General features: G+C 46.6%; 1 protein-coding gene across 2 annotated transcripts in view; it reads left to right on the top strand.

The window, feature by feature from the left end:
* The window catches only part of HUNK (hormonally up-regulated Neu-associated kinase), a 42,313-nt gene that overhangs the window by 5,375 nt on the left and 12,037 nt on the right, over window positions 1-24,901 (top strand). For both annotated transcript variants that reach the window (XM_021550104.2, XM_021550103.2), the window contains exons 2-6: window positions 7,938-8,230; window positions 15,471-15,526; window positions 19,347-19,482; window positions 19,708-19,835; window positions 23,074-23,209. In XM_021550104.2, coding sequence (XP_021405779.2) covers window positions 7,938-8,230; window positions 15,471-15,526; window positions 19,347-19,482; window positions 19,708-19,835; window positions 23,074-23,209 — 749 coding nt within the window. The remainder of the gene's footprint in view (window positions 1-7,937; window positions 8,231-15,470; window positions 15,527-19,346; window positions 19,483-19,707; window positions 19,836-23,073; window positions 23,210-24,901) is intronic.

Below are 24,901 nucleotides of genomic sequence, written 5' to 3'. Positions count from 1 at the left end.
TCAGTCTGTTCTACCTGGAAAACAGCCAGGTGAAAACTGGATATAAAGCCACGCTCTTCCCTCTGTCGCTCTCCTGCGTTGTGAGCAGGAATGAGCTGGGATAGGCCAGGAACCTTTTCATTAATGCAGAGTCTGACTTCCAGAAAGACTGACTTAATGTTTTTCATTAAGTAGCTTGCAACTTGTTCTGCAGTGAGCTGAATGGCTGCACATGTGGCAGTTCCTTATCCTCTTGAGTTAATCTGCTTTCAAGTTTGCATTCAGCAGTTTTAAGGATGCCTCATGTCAGCAGTGTGCTGCTTTTCCTGCAGGCTGTCACCCTTGCAGGATGGAGGCAAGCCGAGTGATTTGGGTTCAGCTGACACTGGGTGATGCCTGCAGCAGATGCTCACATCTGGATCCCAGTATTTGTTCCTGCCAGTTTTGTACTTTTAACTTGTTTCATGATTTGCAGAGCTTATGCCCATTTCCAAAGGCATGTGTTGCCTATAAAAGTCCTGGCAATGAGAGCACATCTGGCTCCCTGCATTGTGCAGTGTCTCCTCTGGCAGCAGTGACCTGCACAGTGCTGCTGCAGCTCCTTGCATTTCACCTGATGCAGCATCTCTGCCCCTCTGCCCTCAGGAACTGGGAAAGGGGAGGTTACTCATGAGCAGCCCAAGGATGTAGCCCTGTCAGAAAAGCAGTGGTGACAAACCTTGTGGTGGCTGAGTTGTCACAGTCTGCCTGAACCCCGAGCTGTCTGAACAGCAGCACAGAAACAAGCTGAGGGTTTACAGCTGACTCTGCTGTTCTTCAAGGGTATGGAGAGGCATCCAAGCTGTCCAAAGCCAAGAGCTGGGGAGATGTCAGCCAGGAGGTGAATTAGGGGGCTGGCAGAGTTGGTGCTCACCTGGCAGGATGGGGTACAGGTGCACCAGAGCACATTGGCTGGACTCAGGCCATGCTGGTGCTGCTCTGCTTGCCCCACTTTGGCTCCTTCAGCTCCAAATTGGCTGAGCTGTTGTTGTCAGATTAATTGAAGGGCAGAAAAACCAAACTTCCCTGTTCATGGCTCAGTGAGAGAGCTCATGCTGTGTTTCCCTGCGGGGCTGTGGCTGGTTTCCTGCAGGGGTGAGCTCAGTGTTGAGAGTACTTTTGGTGGGCTGGAGCTTGTGTGATGAAGAGAACGGGGCTGGCTTTTCTGCATCAGGAGAGGAGCTGCTCTGGGGCCCACTTAGGACAGAGGCAGCCCTCTGTGAGCTGGCTCAGTGACCCCTGCCACACCTGAGTGCTTATCTGTGCTCTGGCAGTGCTGGCAGAGAGTGAGGTCAAACCTCATCCTCATGAAAAGGGCCTGGGAGGAGCCACCATGGTCCCCCAGGGAAACCACCTGGGAAAAATTAACAAAAGCTGACCAAAGTCTCCTTTTCTGTCAGTGTTTGCTCTGCTCTGGGCTCAACACCTTTGGTACTGTACCCAAGGTGCTTCTCACTTGCCATGTGAGAGAGGAAAACCATTGCAACAAAGAGAACTAAAAAAAGCCAAGTTATATAAAATAAAGTTCCTTTGCTCTCTGTCTGTTGTGGAAGATTGTCATGGAAACATTTTTTCAGAGAATAAATTCATTTTCTGTGAATAATGTCCACAGAGCTGAGGGAAAGAGCGTATTATTTATATATAAAATCTTCATTGGAGACACCTTTTTCCAGGCTCCTGACAGTTGTAAATGTTTTCTGTGTTTTAAATCACTACAAAGGAGGGCATTACCTGGACCTCAAGAACAGTGGCTCACAGGGATGGGCTTGTTAATTTTGGTCTTCCCTAAAGCCAGAGAGTTGAACTGGCATTAAATCAGGGGCACTTAGCCTTCCTTAGCTCCAGTTCTGCATGAGATGGCTAAAATGTGGAGCAGGGGCTGTTTAATGGGAAACATATGCCACAAGCAGGGAGATGGGAGAATGCTGGCCGCTGGGTGTTAGGAGGGCGAGTTATGGCTTACTTTCCCTGAGGAAAGTCTACCCTGATAGCTGCTCCCACCTTGAATTTAGAGTTTTCCTCCTGTGTTTTGGCCTGTCAGTCTTACTTTAGGAATGGGGGTCAAAAAGCCCTTCTGTGAAAAAACAGGGGGATTTTGGAAAGCAGCGCTCGATGGATATTTTTGCAAGGCAAACCCATCTGTCCCAGGCACTCGGAGACAAGACTATTCCTTGCAGGAAATGTCTGGCCTGGAGGCTGTTTTTGACAAGGATCTGTAAGGATTCCTGTTGGAACCTCTTAGTGCACCCTCGTGTATGTCTGTGCCTGGCTTTCTGCCACCACTACTTTTCATCAGTCTCTGCATAATCTCTCCTGACTTGTGCAGATATCTTGAGAGGCCAGGGAGATAAAAATGTGCTGCTCTCCCTCACAGCTGCCCCATTAATTAGCTGACCAAGAGAGCACTGAAAGGTTGCTGGAAGTGATTTCTTTCTGCCAAAGGCCAGACAGATCCCCACCATGACCCCCTCAAGATAAGCCATAAACCAAGTTCCTTCCCAGGGATGGGGCTGTTCTGTGTTCCTGCTCCCCAGGCAGCCTCTGGAATCTGTGCCTGGTACAAATGCTGCTGCTTTGGACATGTAGAACCAAGGAAAAATGTATTTTATGGGGGTTTCTTTTCAGAGTGGCTGGGTAGAGGCACTATGTCACCCCACTTGCCTCCAAACCATCTCCTGCTGGTCCCTGAGCTGTGAAAGTATGGCTGTTCCAAGTGCCAGGGATGCTGGTAAGTGAGGATACGTCTGTCTGTCTGTCCCTATTGGAACAGAAGATGAGAGGGAAAGGGCAGCTAGCTCTGTGGAAACAGCAGAGCAGAGGTCCAGGGAAGGATAATCAGAGTTGCCTGTGGAACATGGCACAAAGCTCCCCATAAATATGATGTGAGGTAACAGACATGTTGAGGAGGAATAGCCTTGAGTTTGCCTAATTTACCTTTTGGGATGTTAATTTAAATTTTATTAAAGAGCTTTCTCTTATCAGAAATCTCTCCCCCATGTAGGTGCTTGTGGGAAATCGAGTCAGTGCTTAGCAGTCTCTTAATGAAATGTTTTGAGCTTCAATCAGTTACTACAGCAAACAGTTCCTGGACCTCAAGACTGTTCTGAAGCTTCTCAGAACTCTTTCCAAAACTTCAGCATAATTTTTTAATTACTGGATACACCAGAACTGGATAGAGCAATCTAATAATAGTCCCCAGTGCCTTGGACAGGTGTAATTAACACCTTTTTTTTTTTTTTTCCTTACCAAATACATCCTGCTTATGCTTTTGGGGATTAAGTTTAAGTTGGCTGTGACACCAAGAGGTCTTAGGTTCATTTGCTTATCCAAAGTCCTCCTGAATCCCTTTCTAGCCTGCTGGGTGCTGTCGTGTTTGGGCTGTAGGGAGTTGGTGGGATGTTTTTATCCCCTGGCAATCAGATTCTTTCCCTTCAGGCCAGCAGGAATCCAGAGTACATGAGGAAATATACTCGGAGCTACTCTCTTGTCTGGAGGAGTTTATGTGTCTCCAGGGGCAGATTTGAAGCTTTCCTGGCTGGGTCTGGCCTGCCAGCAGAGCCAGTGGCCTTCTGCCTGCTGAGACATTTATCCTGGACTCGTCTGCAGCAGCTGGGTTTGTGTATTGCTACACCCCAAACTCTTGGCTTAAAATATCTCAGCAGCAGTGACTCCTCCCTACCTTTTCTGATCGCTGATTTTTACTCAATTAGAGCAAATGCTGAAACACCTTTTCTTTAGTGCTTTCTTTCTTAAGACACTGGAACTTGCTGTATTAAAACCTATGTTCCTTTACCGCACTGTAAAATTTGCTAAGCTGTAGCAGAGAAAAGAATAAACTCTACCCAGAGAATGAAATTGGCATTTTCTAGTTCTTGGATTTGGTTGTGATGAACAACTTGTTCTGTGTGTGGCTGGGTGATTGCCCAAAATGAGATGCCCTTGAAAGTTTTGATTTTGGGACTGCACTGACAATTGTGTAGGCTTCATGGTTAGGTCTGTTAAATATGATTTGAATTGGCCACCCAAAATCACCAGCTGGTTTTGAAAAGGGAGCTCAGATTTTTGTGGGGAGAACAGTGGTAAATACAAAGCAAGCTGCAAGTAAAGCCAGACAGCTATGGCTGGAAATAAGAGAGGAAAGAAACTGAATTTATTGCTGCCTAGGGCACAGCAAAAAGAAAAAAGATGGAGATGGACTTGCAGCACTGATGGCTGCAAATATCTCCATGGTCTGGCTCTTTGTCTCATTCTCCTGACTGAGGTTAAACCGGACAGTAAGGGTTTGTGATTTGGGTGCAGAAGTCCAAGTCTCAGGCCTTTCTTTGCTTGTGGCCCAAGCTGCAGCTCTGAACTGCATTGGCATGGGCAGGATGCTCCAGGATGGTGCTGGGAGTCAGTGCTGCTTCCTGGCCTGGCACCATGTCAGGCAGGTCTGCCAGAAGGAGACTCTGGAGAAAAAGAAAAAAGAGGAAAAAAGATTTAAAAGGCAGGGGGTTGTGGTTGTCCCTCCAACAGTGAAGTAGTCCCTCCAATAGTTGAGGTTGCTTCTCTTGTGCTCTGTTGGTCTCCTGGCCAAATCCCACAGTTCTTGATGGATTTTTTTTCAAACCAGTTTCCTCTCAATTCAGCCGAGCTCCCTTTGGCAGCAGCCAGCAGGAGCTGCCTCCCTCTTAGAATTTGCAGGAGGAAACAATCCAAGCGGCTGGCTAACTGAGGAAAGCTCTTTAAAAGTCCTCAAAATGTCACACCCTGATTTTGCAAGGCCATCCCCTGTTCTCTGCAGAGCTAAACACATTATAACATTATTTGCCGAGCTGGGGCCACGGCAGTGAAAGTGTTCCTGCAGTTGGTTTTGCAGGCATCTGATCTGGGCATTGTTCAGGACCTGGAAGACTGAGGGAGGCAGCTCTGCTGCAGAGCATCCAGGCTGTGAGCCAAACTGGCCTCTGGGCAAGCAAATCCCTCCAGGAGCACAGCTTCCTGAGCTGGGGCTTTCCCAAGTGTTGCTGTCAGAGGGATGAGGATGACTTGGGCCTCTGCTCGCTGAACACCTGGAGGTTCCTCCTGCCCCGAGCAGCAGGTGGATGGCAGGTCTGGGAAGCTGCCCAACAGGAGTTGGTGCCTCCTCTGCATGGCCACGGGGATGGGAGCATTCCTAGGATGAGTGTGACCCCCTTCCCTGCCTCGTGGCAATCCCAAACTACTGACAAAGTATGCAAAATGTGCATTCTCTGGTGGCAGCAGCTCTGGCTTCCAGATTTCTACAGGCAACGTTTGGTCCTTCAAGCTGTTTCTCCTCAGGTTTATTTTTTTTCCCCTGGGGTCCTTGCTGTGACTGTTTCTGTGCAGTTTGGTGCCAGTCAGCTTCAGCCTCCCCCGCTTTGCTCTCGCTGAGATTCTCAAGCCCTCCCCGAGCAGGAGCTGGCAGCGTCCCCGTGCCCGTGCGTGGGGGGCACGTGCCGGTGTTTGGGTGAGGACACGTGCCCATCCCTGCCAGAGTTTCAGCCCCTCTGTCCTGCATCCTCTCCTCCAAGGGGGAGAGAGGTGCTGGCCCTGCCCTCACCCGCATTCCAGTGTGCCTTAGCCCAGCCTGGAGGATTTTTGGAGAGAAGCAGCAATTGCTCATATGATGTGTCACACCAGAACCTTCAGGAAAGTATTTCATTCCAACAGTGTGATTCTAGGACTCAGGAACCAAAAATATGGGCTATTACTCATCTTTGTATCTCATAACAAAGAATAACCCAAACCATTTATCTATTTACATAGCAGAGGTTTAGCCAAAAGCAGAATGTCAAGAGGCACTGTTGCTACATATTGAGAGTAATTACTTGCTTTATCTTTTTTTTTTAATTTTTTTTATTTCTGTGCCAGTGTTGGCCAGGAACTCGAGTCAGGAGATAGGCATGATGCAGAAACAAAGAACCTCTCCTTGAAGCTTGGGAGAGCAGAGCTGAGTAACTGGCATGTCTTGAGTAGGTTGTGAAAGCTCCAATGTGTTTGTTTGATGATTACCCAACATCTACAGTATTTTCTCTACCGAATGCTTTTTCCCTTCTGCATGAATGAAATATCCAGGTGCATGCACACACATCTACCTTGCACAGGAGGCTCTGGGTGTTAAGTGTGTCTGGGCACATTCAATCCTCGCTTGCCTTGCTCTACCTCTGGATGAACTCAAAATCAGGGGTATTTAACTAATTCAGCCCCGGGGTAACTCTGTGCAAAGTTTGATCCCTGGAACAGGGTACTGCTGGAACAAATCTGCTGTTTGCACCTCCGTCAGCTGTGCAGGGGGATCTCTTGGGCCTGAGGGAAAGAGTCTGGAAGTGGGAAAGGTCATTCAGGGCTGAGGGGAATCCCAATGCTGCCTTGCTTGTGTGCTGGGATTGGTGGGGTGCCTGACAAGGTACCTGTCAAAATTAGGGGAAAAGTTTGTCCTTAAGGCATAGAAAGCTAATTCCTGGTGATGGTGGAAGAGTCCTCCAGTAGTCCCATGGTTGGCTCTGTCTTCTGGGTTCAGGGGCTTGATGCACCTCCACAGCTGAGCTCAGGCTGGGCAGCACATGTGGACATGTATAATGTGCTTTTTCTGTCAGTGAATTAGGGGTGACTTACCAATATGAATAGGCTGCTGCTCCATACTGTTAGCACTCTATGTTCTGTACCTTGCAGCTGTGATAAATACCAGCCTTTAATTTTTTTTTAACTTTTGCAGAGATTGCATACAGCGTGTTATCTCATGTTTCTGTAACTTGTGAATTTGTTTGTCCTCACCAGAGTAACTCCTGTAGTTTGCTGTCTAAATACTCAGTGCAAGCCTCTGTGCTCAGTTCCATCTCATTAGATGAAAGAATGTACTAATTTGAGTCCATTTCCTTGGTGAATCACCTGAGACTTTCAGAAAGGAGTGAAATGAAGCTCTGATTTACCTGTTGTTTTATCTGATGGCTAAATGATGTCTCTTTAATGTGAGTAGTCAGGAGTGTGGGTTATGGTCCTGATGCTGCTCTGAGCTCACCCAGGCAGCTCTGGTGTGTGGTGTTCACCCTCACCTCGTTACCAGTCCATAGCAGGAGTACATTCGGCCAACAGCACACTTAGCAGTATTGGCTCCTGGTTCTTAGCACACACTAGGAAGCCCAAATTCCTGCAGTTTTACTCTTAAATTCCAAGCCATTCATGTCACAGGGGAGGTGCAGATGACCCTGAAACATTTCCAGGGGTGGGACAGCCACATCTCTGAGCATCCTGTGCCAGGGCCTCACCACCCACACAGGCAGGAATTCCTTCCCAATATCCCACCTAACCCTTCCCTCTGGCAGTTTGAAGCCGTTCCCCTTGCCTTTGTCCCAAGCCCCTCTCCAGCTCTCACAGGAGAGAAAAAGCAGAAAAAAGAAGTGTGCTAGGAGAGTGGTACCAAAATGTTTTTGTTTTCCATAGTATGTGTTTATGCAAATCGTGCAAGGCCAGCACTTGACTATAGTTTAAGAAAATTGTAATGAAAGGATATAATCTCCAGTTGTGTATTCAAAGCCAGAAAAAGCTAAAAACAACACTTAAAAGTTGTAAACACCAGCCTGGGGACTTTCTGAGTAAGCAGCTGCAATAAATGCCCAGCCTTAGGCATGTGAAGTGTTTGTGGGTGCTTAGTGGGATTGTCCCCTCTCCTTTGTTCCTGATTTCTTTGCAGTAATTTTGGACTGCTGTTGTGCAAGGAAATAAAGGATGGACCAGTCAGTGGGGATTGAAGAGCAACTCTGCTTTCTCTAACCTTGTAGCTGTGCCTGAAGCGAGGTGTGCCAGCTGAGAGGGACATCCTTTTGACTTCTGTTTTTTTTAATGGTTGCTTACACAGGGTTAGAGCAACAAGTCATCGCTGTGACAGCTAACAACCCCCTCTCCTGCTGTCTCCTTAGGTGGCAGTAAAAGTAATTGACAAGAAAAGGGCCAAGAAGGACACCTATGTCACCAAGAACTTGCGGCGGGAAGGGCAGATCCAGCAGATGATCCGCCACCCCAATATTGCCCAGCTGCTGGATATCCTGGAAACTGAGAACAGCTACTACCTGGTCATGGAGCTGTGCCCTGGGGGCAACCTGATGCACAAGATCTATGAGAAGAAGAGGCTGGAGGAACACGAAGCCCGCAAATACATCCGGCAGCTCATCCTGGCAGTGGAGCACCTCCACCGGGCAGGAGTGGTGCACAGGTAATCCGGGGGAGCCTCTCTGCTGCTGAAGTTGCTGTCATCTCCTCTGAGGGGTGTTTGTGTGTGCTGTAAGGAGCTTCCCTTGTGAAAACATGCTCCTGAGAGATTTGTGGCTGCTCCTGGTGGTGGTGTTTGGGTGCTCTGACCTTGGCCATGAGGCTATACCTGCAGAAAGCATCAGCAGCTCCAGGTGAGTGCACAGGAGTTGTGCTGACTCCACTGCCAGGAGCTGGACTCCGTAATGCTCATGGATCCCTTCCAGCCCAAAATATTCTGTGGTTCTGTGCCAAAAAAGATGAGGTACAGTCCAAAAACAGGGCCCTTTCACTGCCAGCACTCTCCAGAGCTCTGCACCAACAGGAGCTAATGAATCATGTCACCATTTCTTTGAGAAGGTGCTTGCACAAGCGTCTTGTGTCACTGGTGGAAGCACAGCAGTGTGGGGGGTGAGCTGGTTTGCCCAAAGCTTGGTTCCAGGGGTTCCTGGTTCCAGTTCCAGGGCTGGCACAAAGCCAGTGGGACCACTGAAATCCCTGGCTCCTGCTGCCCTTGTTCTTTGCATTTGTTGCATCACCTCAGCATGGGATGGAGAGAGCCAGGGCTGCTGCAGTGCAGCACCACCTCCTTTCTTCAAGACTTTCATCCACAGAATCACGGGAATTGCTGGGATATCACAGGATATGACCCCCCCAGGGATCATCCAGCCCAACTCCTGGCCCTGCACAGGGCACCCCAAAAATCCCACCCTGTGCCTGTGAGCATTTTCCAATGTTATGGGCAGAGTTAGGTGATGACACACGATCCTGTTTGCTCAGAGTGCCACAGGACTCCTCATTTGACACCTGCTGTTTGACATCTTGGCTTTGATCATTTCCAGCCTATTAATTTCAAGCATATTCCAGCCACTCCTTGAGCTCTGTGTATGAGCAGGGTGTGCATCTCCTGGCAGGGGGATGCTGTGGAATTAGGAGTCCACCTGGGCTCCAGGGGGAACAGGACAAGCTCAGGAGGGAGAAGGCTGATGAATAAAGAGTGGCTGAAGCCCCTGAGCATCAGCTGGGAGAGTGCAGGTGGGTATGTCACATGTGACTGCCTGTCCCTGTACCTCTCTCCTCTCTGTGCTCTCTGCTGCCATGGAGATAGGAGGGTGGTGGGCTGGCTGGACCTGTGGAGCCAGCATCTCTCCTCTCCTGTTCCTAGGTGTATTTATAGGGAGCTGTGCTAAGAAGAAGGCCCTGCTTTCTAAATTTGGGCCAGCTGGTGTTAAGTCTGGACTCCCACACAGTTCCCATATGATGCTGAGCAAGTTGTGTGGGCCCCATCCATCTTTTTGGGCTCTGTGGGCACACTGCAGGAGCCAGACATCTGAATGCTTTTCAGGATCTGGCTCTGCAGCTCCTTGGCTCCACTGGCTGTGCAGGAGGTGGGGAGCTGCCCACAGCCATCCCTTCCAGCTGTGCCCAGCTGTGTGCTGAGCTGCCCACCACTGTGCAGCGTGGGTGCAGCTGCCTCCCTGGAGCTCCACGTGCTCTGAAAGCTGCTTTTTGCTTGTCTTGGGTCTATGTGTGTTCCCTGTGATCCATCAGGGATAACTGCCATGTGCACAGGCCACCTCTGGTCTCACTTCGAGCTGTATTTCAGGTACTGTAACATAAATATTTGAGCAGCCACCAGGTTCTCAGTCAGCCTCAAAACTGCTGGTCTCTTTAAATCATTAAGCTCACAGTTTGAGGCAGGTACAAGGAAGAAGTTTGCTTACTGCTTTCAGGGATCAGTTGATACCCAGTATTTAGAGAGAGAGAGAGACATAAAGGAAATAAATCAAGTTTCTGAGATGGGCAGAGGAAAACAAGGCAGGATCAGATGAACATGTCAAGCTTTTAAGAGCAGGACTGGGTCAGCAGCAGCAATTCCTCTCCCTGAAAAATTCACCTTCTGCACAGAGGCCAAGGCATTTACAGGGGGCTGGAAGGCTTAGCTTTGATCCCATTCTTCTTCAGAAAGGACTCAAACCCACATTTTGTACAAAAATAGCTTGTTCCCTAAGCACAACTTGGAATCAACAGGCTGTGGTGGTGAGAAGGAGGCAAGGCTTTGGGCCAGGGAGAGCCTGAGTTCCAGTGTGGATGCTGAGTTCCAGTGTGGATGCTGAGTTCCTGCATGGATCCTGAGTTCCCCTGTGGATGCTGCAGGTTTGGCTCTCCCCCCTCCCCTCTCTGGTGCCCCTGTGACCTTAACACAGCTGCAGAGGCTGTGGGAGGAGGCAGCAGCAGCCCTGAGAGCAGTGTGACAATGCTGGCCTTCCTCTGGAAGCTGAGCTCAGTCCGTCCAGCCCTGTGGTGTTGAATTAATCCCTGCCCCACAGGCAGCCTCCTCCATCCACCCTGTTTCTCAGATCACTGAGCTGCTTCCTGGGAGGCTTCCACGCAGTGAATGAGCTGGTCTAATTCTGCCCAAACTGATAAAACTTGACAGAATCATATCTGCAAGTATTTTCTCTGGCTTAACCCATTCAATGAGTTGCCTTCTTCTGCAAGGGAAGAGTAGAGAGCAGTGCAGAGATGCAGGAAAAGCCCTGGTGGTGTGATCTGGATTTATTCTCCTGCCTCTCTCTCAACAAATGAGGGAGGAAAACTAACAATTACCTCAGGAGTTGTCCTTCAGCATCTCGGGCCTCTGGCTGTGGCAGCTCTAAAAACAGGCTGCTCAATCAGCTACTGAGGGAGGGAAAAAATAGTGCAGGAGTCTGATTCATTCTCTGCCTGGCCGCAGTGGCAGTGTTCTCTTGTTGTTGTTGTTATTTTTACAGCAGGTAAAAATACCAGCACTTCCATGTGCATGGTGATCCGGGGGCGTTGGACTTGGCCACGTGTGGAGCAAACTGCAGCATCCTCAGCCAGAAAAGGGGCTGCTGACTGTTCCTCCAAATACCTCCCGTGGAATGGAGCAGGGCTCTGAAAAGCTTTTTGATGGCATTTTTTACTTTATTGCAAACAAAGAAATCGCAGGTTTTGTCTGTGTTATTTGGGGAGTGGTGTAGATTGCTTAGCCTGCTCCACTTGGGATGAAAAAGCCCAGATGGAATGAAAGTTGCATGGAATTAGCTGATGTTGTTTGATGAGTATTGCTCAGAAAGCTGCATGGCTCACAGTCCAGACTTGGCATGGCAGAGAAGCACTCAGATCACTGCTCTTTGGACAAGAGCAGGACCCAGGATTCAGTGGAGATGCTTTTGTTAAGAGGCACTGTTCTGTGAACAGCCTAAAATTAAAGAACTTCAAGAAACCTCATTTTTATTTAGAGGTGTAAAAATACCCCCAAACTCAATTTTGACTGCGTAGATGTATTTTAAAATTCTGAATATGTCATCTGCTGAGGTGGGTGAAGTCTGCAAGTTCCAGAGTGCAGAAGCTGCTGCATCTTTGGTGCCCAAGGTTCAGAGCTCCTGGGCTGCTCCACTGAGAGCAAAATGCCACTATTCTATTTATAATTTCATGTTATCATTTGGGTTGCTTTTCCTCTATCAGGAGTGCTGGTTGGTTGCTGCTAAAAATACACTTGCAACAAGCTGTGAATCAGGTAGGAATATTTATCTTTTCCTCTGACAGAGGAAAATAGAACCAAATGGCAGGGTCTGGTGAAGCTTTCTCTTGGCAGAAGGTGTTTACACAGGTCCTTGTGCTGTCAAAAAGCAGCATGAGCAATAAGCCCTCTGGGAGCACAAAGACAGCAGGGAAAATGAAGTGAAAGCCTTGGTGCTTGCCACTGCATCCCACAGGAAATTCTCAACAACCCTTTTAAAGTCATTTTAACAAAACTCAGTCCCATTCAATGCAATTACTGTCAGGTTGTGAAAGAAAAGAATTGAATGGTGTATTGGTAGCAAAGATGGCTTGCTGCATTCCCCTTTTTCTGCCCTCCTGGCAGCAGATTCCTGCCTTCCACTGCCATTTGGTGATGATAAGCAGGTAAGGAGTTTGAAAGATATGAAAAACCCTGGAGTTCTGGGCAGAGCTGGGTGATGCCTCACAGTCCAGTTTGCTCAGAGTGCCACAGATTCCTCATTTGGTACCTGCTGTTTGTCATGTTGGTTTTGATAACTTCCAGCCTATTAATTTTAAGTGCCAGGAGTCTGGCTGCTGATGCAATATTTATGACAGATCCTGCTCTGCAGAGCAAACTCTCCTCTTGAAGCACGGAGTTGGCTCATTTTCTACTTCATTTCAGATCTCAGAATTACCTTTGGGCATTCTCTCTTGGAGTGCTCTGGTGTAAACAAACTAAACGTCATTTCAGTGAAGACAATGGGCCAGATTCCTCTTTTACAGAGGCAGCCACATGGAATCCAGTGATAGAAGACCTGGGCTCAGTAATATTTTGATATCAAAGCCTTTGAAATGCACACTGCTGCATAAATGTGTTGATGAACCCAAATCTCTGCAACCTCTCCAGCTCTTGCAGAAAGCTTGAAAATGGCCTTGAGGGTTGATGGTTTTAAGGAGTGATGTTCTGTGGTGCTGTTCTGATTAAAAATAAGATTCAGGAGAGAGCAGCCAGCCACTGCTGCTGTGCAGCTGCTTGCTGGTAAAGCCTTCCTTCTCATCCTTCCTCCCCCAGACAAGAAATAAAGTGTGAAATGTAAAACTTCCTTTTTGCAGCCTGCTGCCTGCCATGGCATGGAATAAACTGCTATGGGAGCAGCTGATGGGGTCACTTGCTCCAGGGATTCACTTCTGTTCCTCTCTGGAGGCACTTGGCATTCCCAGAGTGGTCCAAAGAGATAAACCAGCCCCATTGACAGCAGGGCAAACTCCCAAAGAAACTCAGCCCACAAAGATGGTGTATTTTCAATCCAGGGAATGCCAGCTGTGTGCTGCCAGCTCACAAACTGAGGAGACATAAATATCTGCTGTGGGGATGCAGCCTGGCCTTCTTTGCCTTCATTATTCCTAGATTTGACTAACTTGTCCCATAGTTAGACACTCCCAGCATCAGGGAACTGATCCCTTAGGCAGAGGTGGCACTTCTTGTTCTGTTGCATTTAATGCCTGAGACTTTATAGTTAGTTAGTTAGTTAGTTTGTTTGTTTTTTGAGGAGCTGTGACAGTGAAGGAACCAGATCAGATTTACTTCAGGGAGGGAAACTGAAAGTGTCCAGACTCCCTGCTCTGCTGCAGTGAAAAAATAAACACCTTTGCCCCCAAAAGTGTTTGGAGGCCTGCATTTCTTGCAGTGTGAGATAAAAGGTTTGGAACATGAAAGGCAAGTAAGACACTCTGTGAAAGTTGGTGAAAGGTCTGGAGCACAAGCCTTAGGAGCAGCTCAGATGAGCCTCTTTTTGTAAAAGACAATTAAAGTTTGCATTGGGCAGAACTTACTAAATAAAGCATTTAGGATGTTCAGGGAGATGGGTCCTGAAGCAGGAGTGCAACCACCACAAAGGAAAATGTGGGAAAGCTCCTGTCGTCCTGGCTCCTGGTATTGCTCCAGAAATCAGAGCTTTCCTGTTGGGGTGGACAGAAACTGTGGTGCAGATGGACCATCAGATCAGTTACCACTCACTGGCAGATCTGCTGAGAACAGACAGATGGGTAAACAGCTTTAACCAGGTCTGACTGCACTCTGTGCTGAGGCAATATTTACATTTCTATCTTTTTCCTCTGATGGCTTTAAAACGCCCTCTAATATTTACCTTTTGTTTCTTTACCTTGAATCCTTTAAAATACCTTTTCTGGTGTTCTGGTTAGCCCCCCTGTCACTCATTTGTTCTCCTGATTGCCCTGATGTCTTTTCTCCTTAACTTACAGCTTGCATTTTTTCCCTTTTCTTGTCTTGAAAATCTTGCTTCTTCTCCGCTAATATTTCATATACTCAGAGCTTCCAAATGCTCTTTCTCTTTGCTTTGAGGTGCTGCACTGAGCATTGCAGTGCTTCTGTTGATTTCAGTATCATTTGAGATTTTAGAGGTGGGGGAGCTTTGTTTTGTACTTTATTGTCTTTCCCAGACTGGGTTTTTTTTTTTTTAAGTCTCTCCCGTTTAGTTCCCAGCCCTGATATTTTAGGTGGGGTTCTCTCCTCAAAGGGGCAGAATCCCCCCTTCGCCTTCTTCACCTTCTGCTTTTAATGCAGAAAATCCCTCCTGTGTAGGTCCTTGTGGTCCCTCTGAAGAAGTGAGGGTCATCCTACCTATTCTTCTGCCTCTGTTTGTTTGAAACACAGCATGGGCATTAAAGGAAACAAAGTGGAACATTTTGGAAAATACTCTGAGTCTTTCCTTCACAGGAGATCCCTCCTTGTGGAAGTGCTTGGCTTGCTTTGGTTGGGTTCCTTGTCTTGTTTTATTAAGCCTGATATCTCTATCTGTGATTGAGGTGTTTTTCTTCACTGCCTTTGCCTCACAAAGGCAAAACACCATGGATGTCACTGACTTCCCATAATTAGAGCTGATGGCTTTATTATCCAGATTTTTCCTTTCTCTTTTTTTCTGCTGGGAGAAGCATCCCTGTGGATATCCCAGCATGCTGATTGTTCCAAATATTTCCTGTCTGGATAGGGGCAAAAAATCTGTGTGTTGAAGACTTAGCCAACTGCTAGAAGTCTGCTACACAATGAGTTGTGTAGCAACCAAATTTATATTTTTCACATTGTATTTAGTGCTCAGGCTGCTCAGATTGGGCTTTTGGGGTGATTTTCTGGGTGGCATTGGACAAACCATTTCCATCCCTCAGCCTTGGATTTTACCTGTGGTGTGTGGGAATAGCTGTGATGATCTCTGCAAGGAGTTTGGGTGCTCACAGTGGGCTGATTCTGTCTCTCCTGTAGACACAGGACATTTGAGTCCTCAGATCTCAGGCTTCTCCTGCAGCTGGGGCCTTGGGCTCTGAGGAGTAAGGAGATACTGACCTCCAGTTCTCAAAACATGCTTAAAATGTTTCCAGTTTGTAAGTTTTCTGTAAACTTCCAGTACTTAAGGAACTAGAAGAGCCTGGTTAATTACAGGATGTACTGACAAGTGCTTGTAATGTCATTTTGTGCCTGAAGAATAGGTGGGAAGCAGAGTGTGAAAGCACTGTTAATTTTGGGCAGGATGCATGGGGCTTTCTGCTTTCACTGTGGAACTGTGTGTGCTGCTTTCATTATACATTTGGTTATATACAAGCCTTGTACATACACTGATGGGAGTCAGGCAAAGCTGCTTCATTATTTTGGAGACTCACTCAAAATATTTTCTTTCTTTCAGAGACTTGAAGATAGAAAATCTGTTGCTAGATGAAGACAACAATATCAAGCTTATTGGTATGTAACCAGTTTGGCAATTCCAGTAATTAAAATTGTTAGTTTTATAAAGAGAGTTTTTGAGGCTTCATAATCCTCCATGTGACAACTGCTAATGTTGCTACAGAGTAGAGCTGAGAGAGTATAGATAGCAATCAAGCTGTTCCTGACAGCATTTTGTGAAAAAAATTTATCCAAATAATTCAGATTTAACTGCGTATGGGAATAATCCTACATCTTAAACCCACATCTTTCATACTCAAATTGGGAGCTTGGTAAGGAATTTAAGAATTGACACCACAGAAGTGGTTTATTTTATTATCTTGGTCGTTTCTTATTTGCTAGGGGCTGGATTCTGCCCCCGTGAGCATATGCTTCCACTGAAGTCAGTGGGAGTTGCACACATTTTTAGCAGCTGGCAAAATATGGGCCTATATTTATATTTGTTAAATTTGCTTCCAGCACCCAGGACGAAATTGGTTTAGAGGGCTGTTAAAGAATAAAAAAGATCAACGGTGCAGCCTCGATTGTGTTTAGGTATCACTTGTATGTGGTGCTTGATTCATTCAAGCTGTGCAGGCATTTTAGATTAATCATTGGTGGGGATAGTGTCTCACTGCCTTGCATAACTCCCATTAATGTTAATGTGGGCATTGAAAAGAAAATATTCCTTTCATAAAAGAAATGCCAAACATCTGTTTGTGTTCCTTCCCGTGCCTACACTCTTGCCAACAGCAGTGTCTGTGGCTGCAGACTTAAAAACTCAACTGGCTCTCTTAAAAAAGTTTAATGGGCTGGAAAGTGGTGAGAAACCACTTAGCATTCAAAAATGCAGGTCCAGTGGACACTCACTGTGACATGTACAGTACCTGCATCTCCAAGCAGACAGGGGGAGGATGACCAATGGAGTCTGAAATACCCAGGTGTAACGTTGGGAATTCAGTTTTGGAAATGCCACTCTGACTTCCAGGGATTGCTCCGTAGAAGTCAACTTTCTGGGAAAATAACAGCCGAGAGAACTCTGTTTTACCTCAGCTAAAGGTCAGGAGGACACTGACAAGTGGCCATGAATCATTCACCAGGGCTGATGTATACCACCCATCATCCTGATTTAGCAGATAAGCCAGACCAGATGGTTTGCACTACATCTGATGGGTTTAAAGAACTCACATCACTTCCCTGTTACTGGGTGTCTGCTGAGAGCTTGACATCTGAACCAAGCCCTTCCCAGATGATACATACACAGTTAAAACTCACGTGCCAAAAAAAATTACTCCAGGCCTGTTCCTGCAGTTTGCTTTGGCTGCATGGAAGGGTCTCCTCGCAGTGGGTGGTGAGGGAAGGATAGAAAAAAGAGAAGTTTGGTCTTCCACAGCCTCAATAAATTGTCCTCAGCTCTACAGCCTGATGTTCAGGCAAAACAGATAGCAGTGTATGCTAAAACAAAGCAATTAAATCCCACCACCCAGCTGGGGGTGTTGCAGCAAAAGAAAGGCTGCAATATTTCGTGTAGCCTGCCTTACTAGAAATGTGTGTCATTACATAGTCCTTCCCAGGAAGGTTCTTCAGGAGTGAAGAACATGTTTGGAGGGATTAAAGTGCTGCTTTCCATGACTGGGAGGAAAGATTTGAGCTACAAAACCATCTCATGTTACCTGCTGTGGGGCAAGAGCTTGGTCTTTGTGATTTGTACAGCAGCAAACACAGGAGTAGCTGATAAAAATCAAAATGTTGTTCTTCTAATAGCTGTGCAAGGAAGAACAAAAGGTGAAATGAAGATTGAAGACAGGATATTGAAGTCACTGCTTGTTCATGCATTTCAGTGAGACCTGGATGCCTTGAGCCCTCAGCTGCTCCAAGGGCACCTTGGATTCGTTCCTCCTTTTGGCTACCTCACGGGGTGGTTTAGAACCTGCTCTTAGATATTCTTGGAAGAATTCCCCAGGAGAGGACTTACTCTTATCAGTCTGTTAATCAGATTGAAGAACATCAGGATTGGAACTATTGGAAGGAACTCACTCCCTGTTATCTCCCAGCCCACGTGGTCGGTGCCACAGACCACGCAGAGTTCTTGGTGTCCTGCTGGGACACCCAGCTCTGCTGAGTTCTGTGGAGCTCTGCTGGTCCAGGAGCTTGTGTTCCACAGTTCTTCCCCTGTTCTGACTGGCAGAGCTCCAGGGATGGCCCTGCATCCACAGCTTGGTGTGGATTCCCTGGAGGCATTGAGGGGGAGCAGAGCAATGCATGGCACAAGCAGTGGGGGTGATGGAGCTCCCATGTGGAAATACTTACTTTGGGAAAACCAAGTGTGGCCTTAGATATGAATTCTGTCATTTGCTAGGCTTCTTGAAAGGCAGAGACGGGCAGTGGCAGTGAGGTTATCAGTGCTGTTCTCATCGAGATCAGCAGTGTATCCTTAATAAAAATAATGAAAATCACACTGTGATCACTGTGTGCTGACACAGTGTTAGTAGCAACATCCTCATTTCCATGGCTATGAAACCCCTGTCCCCAGCATGCTCCTATTTGCACACATTCTCCATTTCACCAGGGATAAAAAAGGCATAGCAGCTGTAATGAATGAGCTGAAGAAAGTGAATAAGGGGTTGGCAATTGAAGCAAATAAGAGAATGAAGACCTCTTATAGAGTACCCTTCATTGATACTGATGAAGGGCTGCTGATTGACACCATGACAGAATACAGCCCATGTATCCTGTGATTGTAAAACGTTACAGTGCACTCAAGTAATTTAGAGCTGGCATGACACAGCAGGGTAAGGACCAGGAACAATACTGTGTGGAGATGCTATTTCTAGGAGTTTTATAAAGTATTTTACAGCTGACAGAACTAATCTCAGGCCACAGGTAATGAACACGTTAATTAAGGTAATGGATCCTCCACTCCTCCACAGTATTTGTAGAAGCCTCAGGGATGATTAAGCAGTGCCCAGAGATAATTGTTTTCCATCAGAGGCAAGAAATAATCTTGATTCTCCCTTCAGTTTTGGCAGTGCTCTCCAGGAAAACCCCTCTTTTGCTGTGAGAGATGTGACTCCTGTCCCCCTGTGCCTGCCTGGCCCTCAGAGATGCAGCCAGTCAAGTGCAAAGCACTGTTGCCACCATTTAGGCACTTCCAGTCACTATGATAATTACATTTTTTTTTGGTAGGAGTTTTTGTATCTTCACCTGGTTTAGTGAGGGAATGAGGCTTATGTGTCTGTCCTGTCAGGGTACTTCTAATACCTTGAGGAACTCCTCAGATTTCAGCCAAATTTGATTTTCAGCGGGGTGAAAGCTAAGGGACAGGCCAGCACTACAAGTCCAGTGCAAATAAGTGTAAGGGAAGAAAAAGAGCCACAAACTGATGACTGAGAGAGGATATTGAGGAACTAATCCAATGTCAATATTCTTAACAGTTACGGTTTTCAGAGATTCACAGAATATTCTGAGTTGGAGAGGGCCCACAAGGACCCACAAGTCCAACTCTTAATAAATGGGATTTGTTGTTCCCTAAACCCATCCTGAGGTGGCTCTGGGCCTGGGACAAGCTCCGAGCTGGTTGTTGCCATCCAGCTGCCAGTGAAATGGAGATGCTCTATGTATGAAATGGAAAATTGGGCATATTCTAAGGCACTTCTTATTGTTTGGGGGAGCCTTTGGTTATTTAGCACTTCGTAGAAGCAAATTACATCAAATTTTTGCATGTGGGTGCATTTTTTTTTCCTCCTCAGGGAGTTCATTGCTTAGCTTTTGGGGAAAAAAAAGTTATTTCTTTTAAACTTGTGTTCTAGCACAGTTTGACTGTGTCTCTCTTTCATAACTGTGTCTCCGCTTTTCACAGACTTTGGATTGAGCAACTGTGCAGGAATTTTGGGTTATTCTGATCCCTTCAGCACCCAGTGTGGGAGCCCAGCATATGCAGCCCCTGAACTTCTGGCAAGGAAGAAATACGGGCCCAAAATAGACATTTGGTCCATGTGAGTTACTTCTCAAGTTTATAATTGTTACTGCAAAGAGCAGGGACATCTCCAGCTGGATCAGGTGCCTCAGGGCCCCATTCAGCCTGACCTGAAATGGTCTCAGATGGGGCATCAACCCTGTAATGACTGCCAGACATTAAAGATGAACTGCAGTCTCCAAAATCTAATTTTTTCCCTTGTTCCAAATCATATTGGTTTCTTTTCATGCTTGTTTCCTTTCAGTGGGGTGAACATGTATGCCATGCTGACTGGAACATTACCCTTCACTGTGGAGCCATTCAGCCTGAGAGCCTTGTACCAAAAGATGGTGGACAAAGAGATGAACCCCTTTCCCACCCAGCTCTCCTCAGGTAACCCAGGGGGGTGGAGCCAGCGGGTCAGAGTTGTTCTGTGGGATTTTGGATCCTGAGTCATGCTGCTAATTGTGCTAATTGGGAAAAGCTCCTTTTTTTCATTTTGTCCTGTTCAAGACCTGCAGGAGTTGATGTAGCAGAATTATTCCTTCTGCTTTGACTTCTGGAGGAGCACCAAGTTGTGCTGAATATGAGAGAAGGAGCAAGGCTGTGAAATTCTGTGGGGCGGCTTTTGCAGAGCAGTTGGTCAGTTTTGCACATCCAGAAGTTTCTAGCATAGGGCAAGGATGGATGAACAGATTATTTTGGAATAACAGATTCCTGGGCTTTATCATGACTGGGGTTGAGTGACAAACTGCCTCAAATGACCTCACATTTATTATGGAATAATGACATGCACTCAAGAAAGTTATTTTGGGACAGCCACCTGAGATAACCTCTGTGTGTTCACAAAATGCAAAATAGTTGGTGTATTAGTATTAGAAATACTAATTCCTGCTTCAGAGCCATGTCACTAGGCAACAGAATCACTTTTCAGCTTGCAGCAAGGCCACTGTCAGCATTTGGAACAAGCTCTGTTTGGTAGCTGGCTTTTATATTTTTATGCCAAATTTGTTGTCCATGGAGAGCTTCTGTCTCCTTCCCTGGCAGTCTGTTTGCAAAGGGCTTTGGATAAAATTAAAAGATCCCAAATACAAAAAGGGAATGGAGACTGTTGTTAGAGGGTTTAAAAGGAAACCCTTGGGAGCTGAGTCATGAGGTGAATTCTCCAAACACAGATCTAGGGTTCCACCTTCCACCCTGTACAAGGCCAGACCCTGAGTAGCCAAAAAGATAACATTGCTTTATAACAGGCTTGGTTTTGCTGTTTCATCCATCCCACCATTTAACAGTGGAGATCAGATTTTCTCCATTTTCAGCATCTGTAGCTCACTTGACACTGTGGAAGGCAGGATTTTGTTTATCCTGTGAGAGCTCCACCAGCCTGAACTTGCAGAAGTGATGGCAAATTAATGGGCTAGATTTAAAGATGTTAACCTTTGCCCAAAAGGTACCCATCAGTCCCTGACCCCAGCCAAGGGCCTTGTGAGCTCAAAGACATGGCATAGTGTGATTTAAGGTGACATTTGTTCCTGCCACCTTAGGCTTTGGGTCACTGGGCAGAAACTCTCTCCTCTGGGAATTGTAGTGCTTGTTAACTTCTTTGGTTTATGGACCTTTTATTGTAGTTGAGTCTTAATTTCCATAAATTCATCTATAAAGTAGAGAATTTTCACAGGAGTCAGTTTTACATGCCCAGTACCTTGTCTTTCAATATTTAATTTCCTGCTTACTGAACACACAGCCCCCTTATGCAGTCTTATCACTGAGCAGGAAGACACTTCCATTTGTGTGACCCACAATGCTGGGTGACCATGAGCACCCAGAACAACCTGTGTAGCAAAGCAGGGAAATATTGGAGTTGATATTTGATTTTCCCACTTGGGAACCTGTTTCTCATTAAGCCTCTTGAACAACACCTCTCTGGTTATTGATTTTGGCTGAGCAGAGGTCAGGTGCTCAGGCAGTTGGTGTTCATCTTGCATATTCCTTTTCCCTCCTGTTTTTTCCCTGGGGAAATAATTTTGCTGTCCCCAGCTGTGTGGCTTAGCTGGAAAAGCTCCTTGTGCCATCCCAAGGTGCTCCTGCTCCTCTCTGTTACCAGGTCTGGGAGCTCCCAGGAGGGAATCTTCACCCCACAATTAGTTTTTCCCAGCCTGAATCTGTTGATCTGTGGCACTTCACAAGCTTTATTTAATCAGCTTGCCTTTTGGCAAGGGTGGGGATGGAGAAGTAGGATTTTTTTTAAGGAGACTTTGGGTGATTTGGAGACCAAGCATGGTGGTGATGAAGGATGGAGTGGGGGTTTGGGGAGAGTGGATTTTTGTGGCTTGGAGCCAATGGGATGTGTGAGGTTTCCAACAGAGACACTGGAGTGAGAGGGGATTAATGGGAGAACAAGGGTTTATTGTTTGCTGGGATGGGGTTGGAGAAAGGGCACACCAGGCACACAGACAGCAGCTTCCAGCAAGTTTGGGAACTCTGATGTAGGTTCTTCCTGCTGCTCCTGACACATGGCTGCTGTAGGATAATAATAAAAATGCTGGAGAGTATTTAAGTAAAGCATCTTGCTTAAATCGGTGGTTTGTGAAGAGAGAGACTAGAAAAAACCCAGCTGATGCCTGACTGAACTGGCAAACACAGAGTAAGGAGCCTCTCTTGCACATCTAAGCTTCTACACACAGAGTTTCTCCAGCTGAAACCTGATTTTTACAGGATATTGTACATTGAGTTTGCTCAGGTTGGTGGGAGTTGGCACCTGGTGGGTCTAACCCTGATTTATTTAGGGAGAAACCCTCCCTTCCTCATCCTCCACCCCACCCACTGTCCCATCACACTGTGGTGCCACCAACATGTGTTTCATTCTCCTTAAATTGCATGTAGGAGCAGTGAAATCTAGTTGAAAGAGTTTATTTTCAGCTCAGGGGGGCACTTCTTGAATGAAATCACTTGATTTCATTGCTCCTAATTGTGTGAGAAGCACATGGCTTTAAAATTGAGCGTTTTTGCAGAAAACTGTGGAGGTGTGGTTGAATGTCATTGAAAGTTGAAGGTTCAGGAGAACAAAGCAAAGCCTGTTAATTCTGCTGCACTCTTAATTTGGCTAAAACCTCCTGTAGCTGATTGTAGGTTGGATGGGAGCCAGAGAATTTATTCTTACCATGTCAAAGGGAGCCAAATTTGCTGTGTCTTCCTTCCCAGGTCTGCTTCCCTTCCCTCCCCTCCCCTCACCCCTGGTCCATCTCTTTCTGCTTTGATCCAGTGATTTGTCTCTGAGTTGGCTCCAGCCTCTTGCCCTCATGTGGGAATTAAATGAATTAAATGTTGGCTCACCTGCTCTGAAACTTCAAATGAGCTCTGAGCCAAAAAGTGTTTTTTCTGCTGTCCTTTGTACATAAAATAAATACATAAAATAATATATATAAATCATTGTGACTGTAAATCTTTGTTTTCGTTACTAATCCCTTATCAGTTCTTCCATTTTCTCAAGGCCATTGCAGCGTGCAGTAAGGAAAATGTTCCTTTTTAGTGTGCTCTTGCTCAGGCTGCACACCTGTAGTAACTCACCTCCTGTGCCAGTCCTAGAGCAGATGACAGAGCTGTTTTTTGGGGTTTTCCCTTGATCTCTTCACAGCGGCCATAAACTTCCTGCGCTCTCTCCTGGAGCCAGACCCTGCCAAGAGACCAAACATCCAGCAGGCCCTGGCAAACAGATGGCTCAATGAGAACTACCCTGGAAGAGCACCACCCAATGTCACCTATCCAAACAGGTACAGCAGGGAGGGGAGGAGAAAACCTGCCATTATGTCCCTGGTGTTCCAGTTCCAATCCTAGGAGTTGTGAATCCATCATAAAGGTTATGGAATTGGCCCCATGCTGCTCAAAATGGCCAAGAGCAGTACCTTGAAGTGGAACCTGCAGCTACAGTGCATTGCTTTCAGGGTGGGCTGGGGTGCATATCTTCTGACTGGCAGTTCTTGTGCAGGCTGACCTAGAGCAGAGGCTGGACAGAACTAAAGAATTAAGTAGGGATTTATTTAGAGGATCTCCTCAATGGATCCACCTTGGGCAGCACAAGAGCCCAGCCAGGGCTACACCCACGATGAACCCAAAATGGTCACAAAAATGGATGACTGATGACTGGTCACAGGGTCTCTCACTTTTATAAATTTTGCTCCATTTGCATATTAGAGTTAATTATCGAGTTACAGCTTCAGCCCATGAAGTCCCATCCTGCTTGTTTTTCTCTCTCCAGCCCACGTTGTTTGTGCTCTTGGGCCTAAGATTTGGATCATTTGTCCTTGGGTCCCCAGCTAGAGAAGGAATTGTTTTGTCTCCCTGCTCTGTGCAGAGAGCTCACCCTGCCCTAATATGAAACCCAGACCCACACACTAAAGCAGCACAGAATCTGAAAAATATATAAGCTAAAACCTGAGGCATCATGATCTCCTCTTCATTGGTCAGTAAAAGCCAAGCTGCTTCTCCAGGAGAGCCTCTGCCTGTTTGTGAGGTGCTGTGGGTTAAGGGAATATGCAAACCATGGTGAGAAAGATCAGAGTTTAATGTCTTTTGCTGGTATTGGTGTTGAATACCTGCACCTTGCTGAATAGGTGACTAAGAGCAGTCAGAGAATGAATCTCATGGTCAGTCAAAAATCCATCCAGGGGAAAGGAGAGAGGGGAAGGTACTTGTGGTCCAGTTTGGTTATAAATAACCTTGCTGGAGTTGAAACATCTGCAGTGCAGAGTTGCAGTCAGTGGAGAGAAATAAGGGCACTTTTTACATAAGGATTCATCTGACTTCTCTCTGATTCTGCCTTAGGATGGCTTTGTGCCCTGGATATAGGAGTTCCTCTCCAGTGACTGTAAATAAAGCCTCAGGCAGCTCACTTGGAACTACATGTCTGGATTTGATCAGATAAAACCTCCTTCCTGTACCAAAGCCCTCCAGCTATGTCACACACCACCCAGGACCTGCAGGATTCACTGGCTCGAAGGCCAGGCAGCACTGAGGCAAAGACAGTGACCTAAAGCCTAATTGTGGTGCTTAAAACTTGATAGTGCTGCAGAACTTCTGTCCTAACTTGGCTAGAAGGAGAGTCCCTGAGTGAAGAACATAACTTCCCCTCCTTCAGCTGCCAGGAACCAGATGTAGAGGTGTGCAGGTGCCCCGATTCTGCAGCAGACATTTCCCTTCCAGAGGTGGACCTTTGGGGTGCTGCGTCATGGAGAGCCCTGTGGCTGTGCCATTCCTTGACCTGAGGAGATGAGCAGCTCCCAAAAAATGGATGGATGGATGGATGGATGGATGGATGTCAAGCAGCTTGGATGCCTAGGGATATGACTGGATCCATCCTCTGAAATGTGGGCCAGCTGCCTGTAATCCCCAGGATATGAAGGTGGCCCCTGTGATGAATTGTTTCCCAAGAGATGAGACCAGGCAGAGCCATTCTCTTGATATCA

Source organism: Lonchura striata, chromosome 2 (genome assembly GCF_046129695.1).
Source record: "Lonchura striata isolate bLonStr1 chromosome 2, bLonStr1.mat, whole genome shotgun sequence".
Lineage (NCBI taxonomy): Eukaryota > Metazoa > Chordata > Aves > Passeriformes > Estrildidae > Lonchura > Lonchura striata.
Note: the sequence above shows the minus strand (reverse complement) of the source record. Positions and strands in the feature narration are given on the sequence as shown.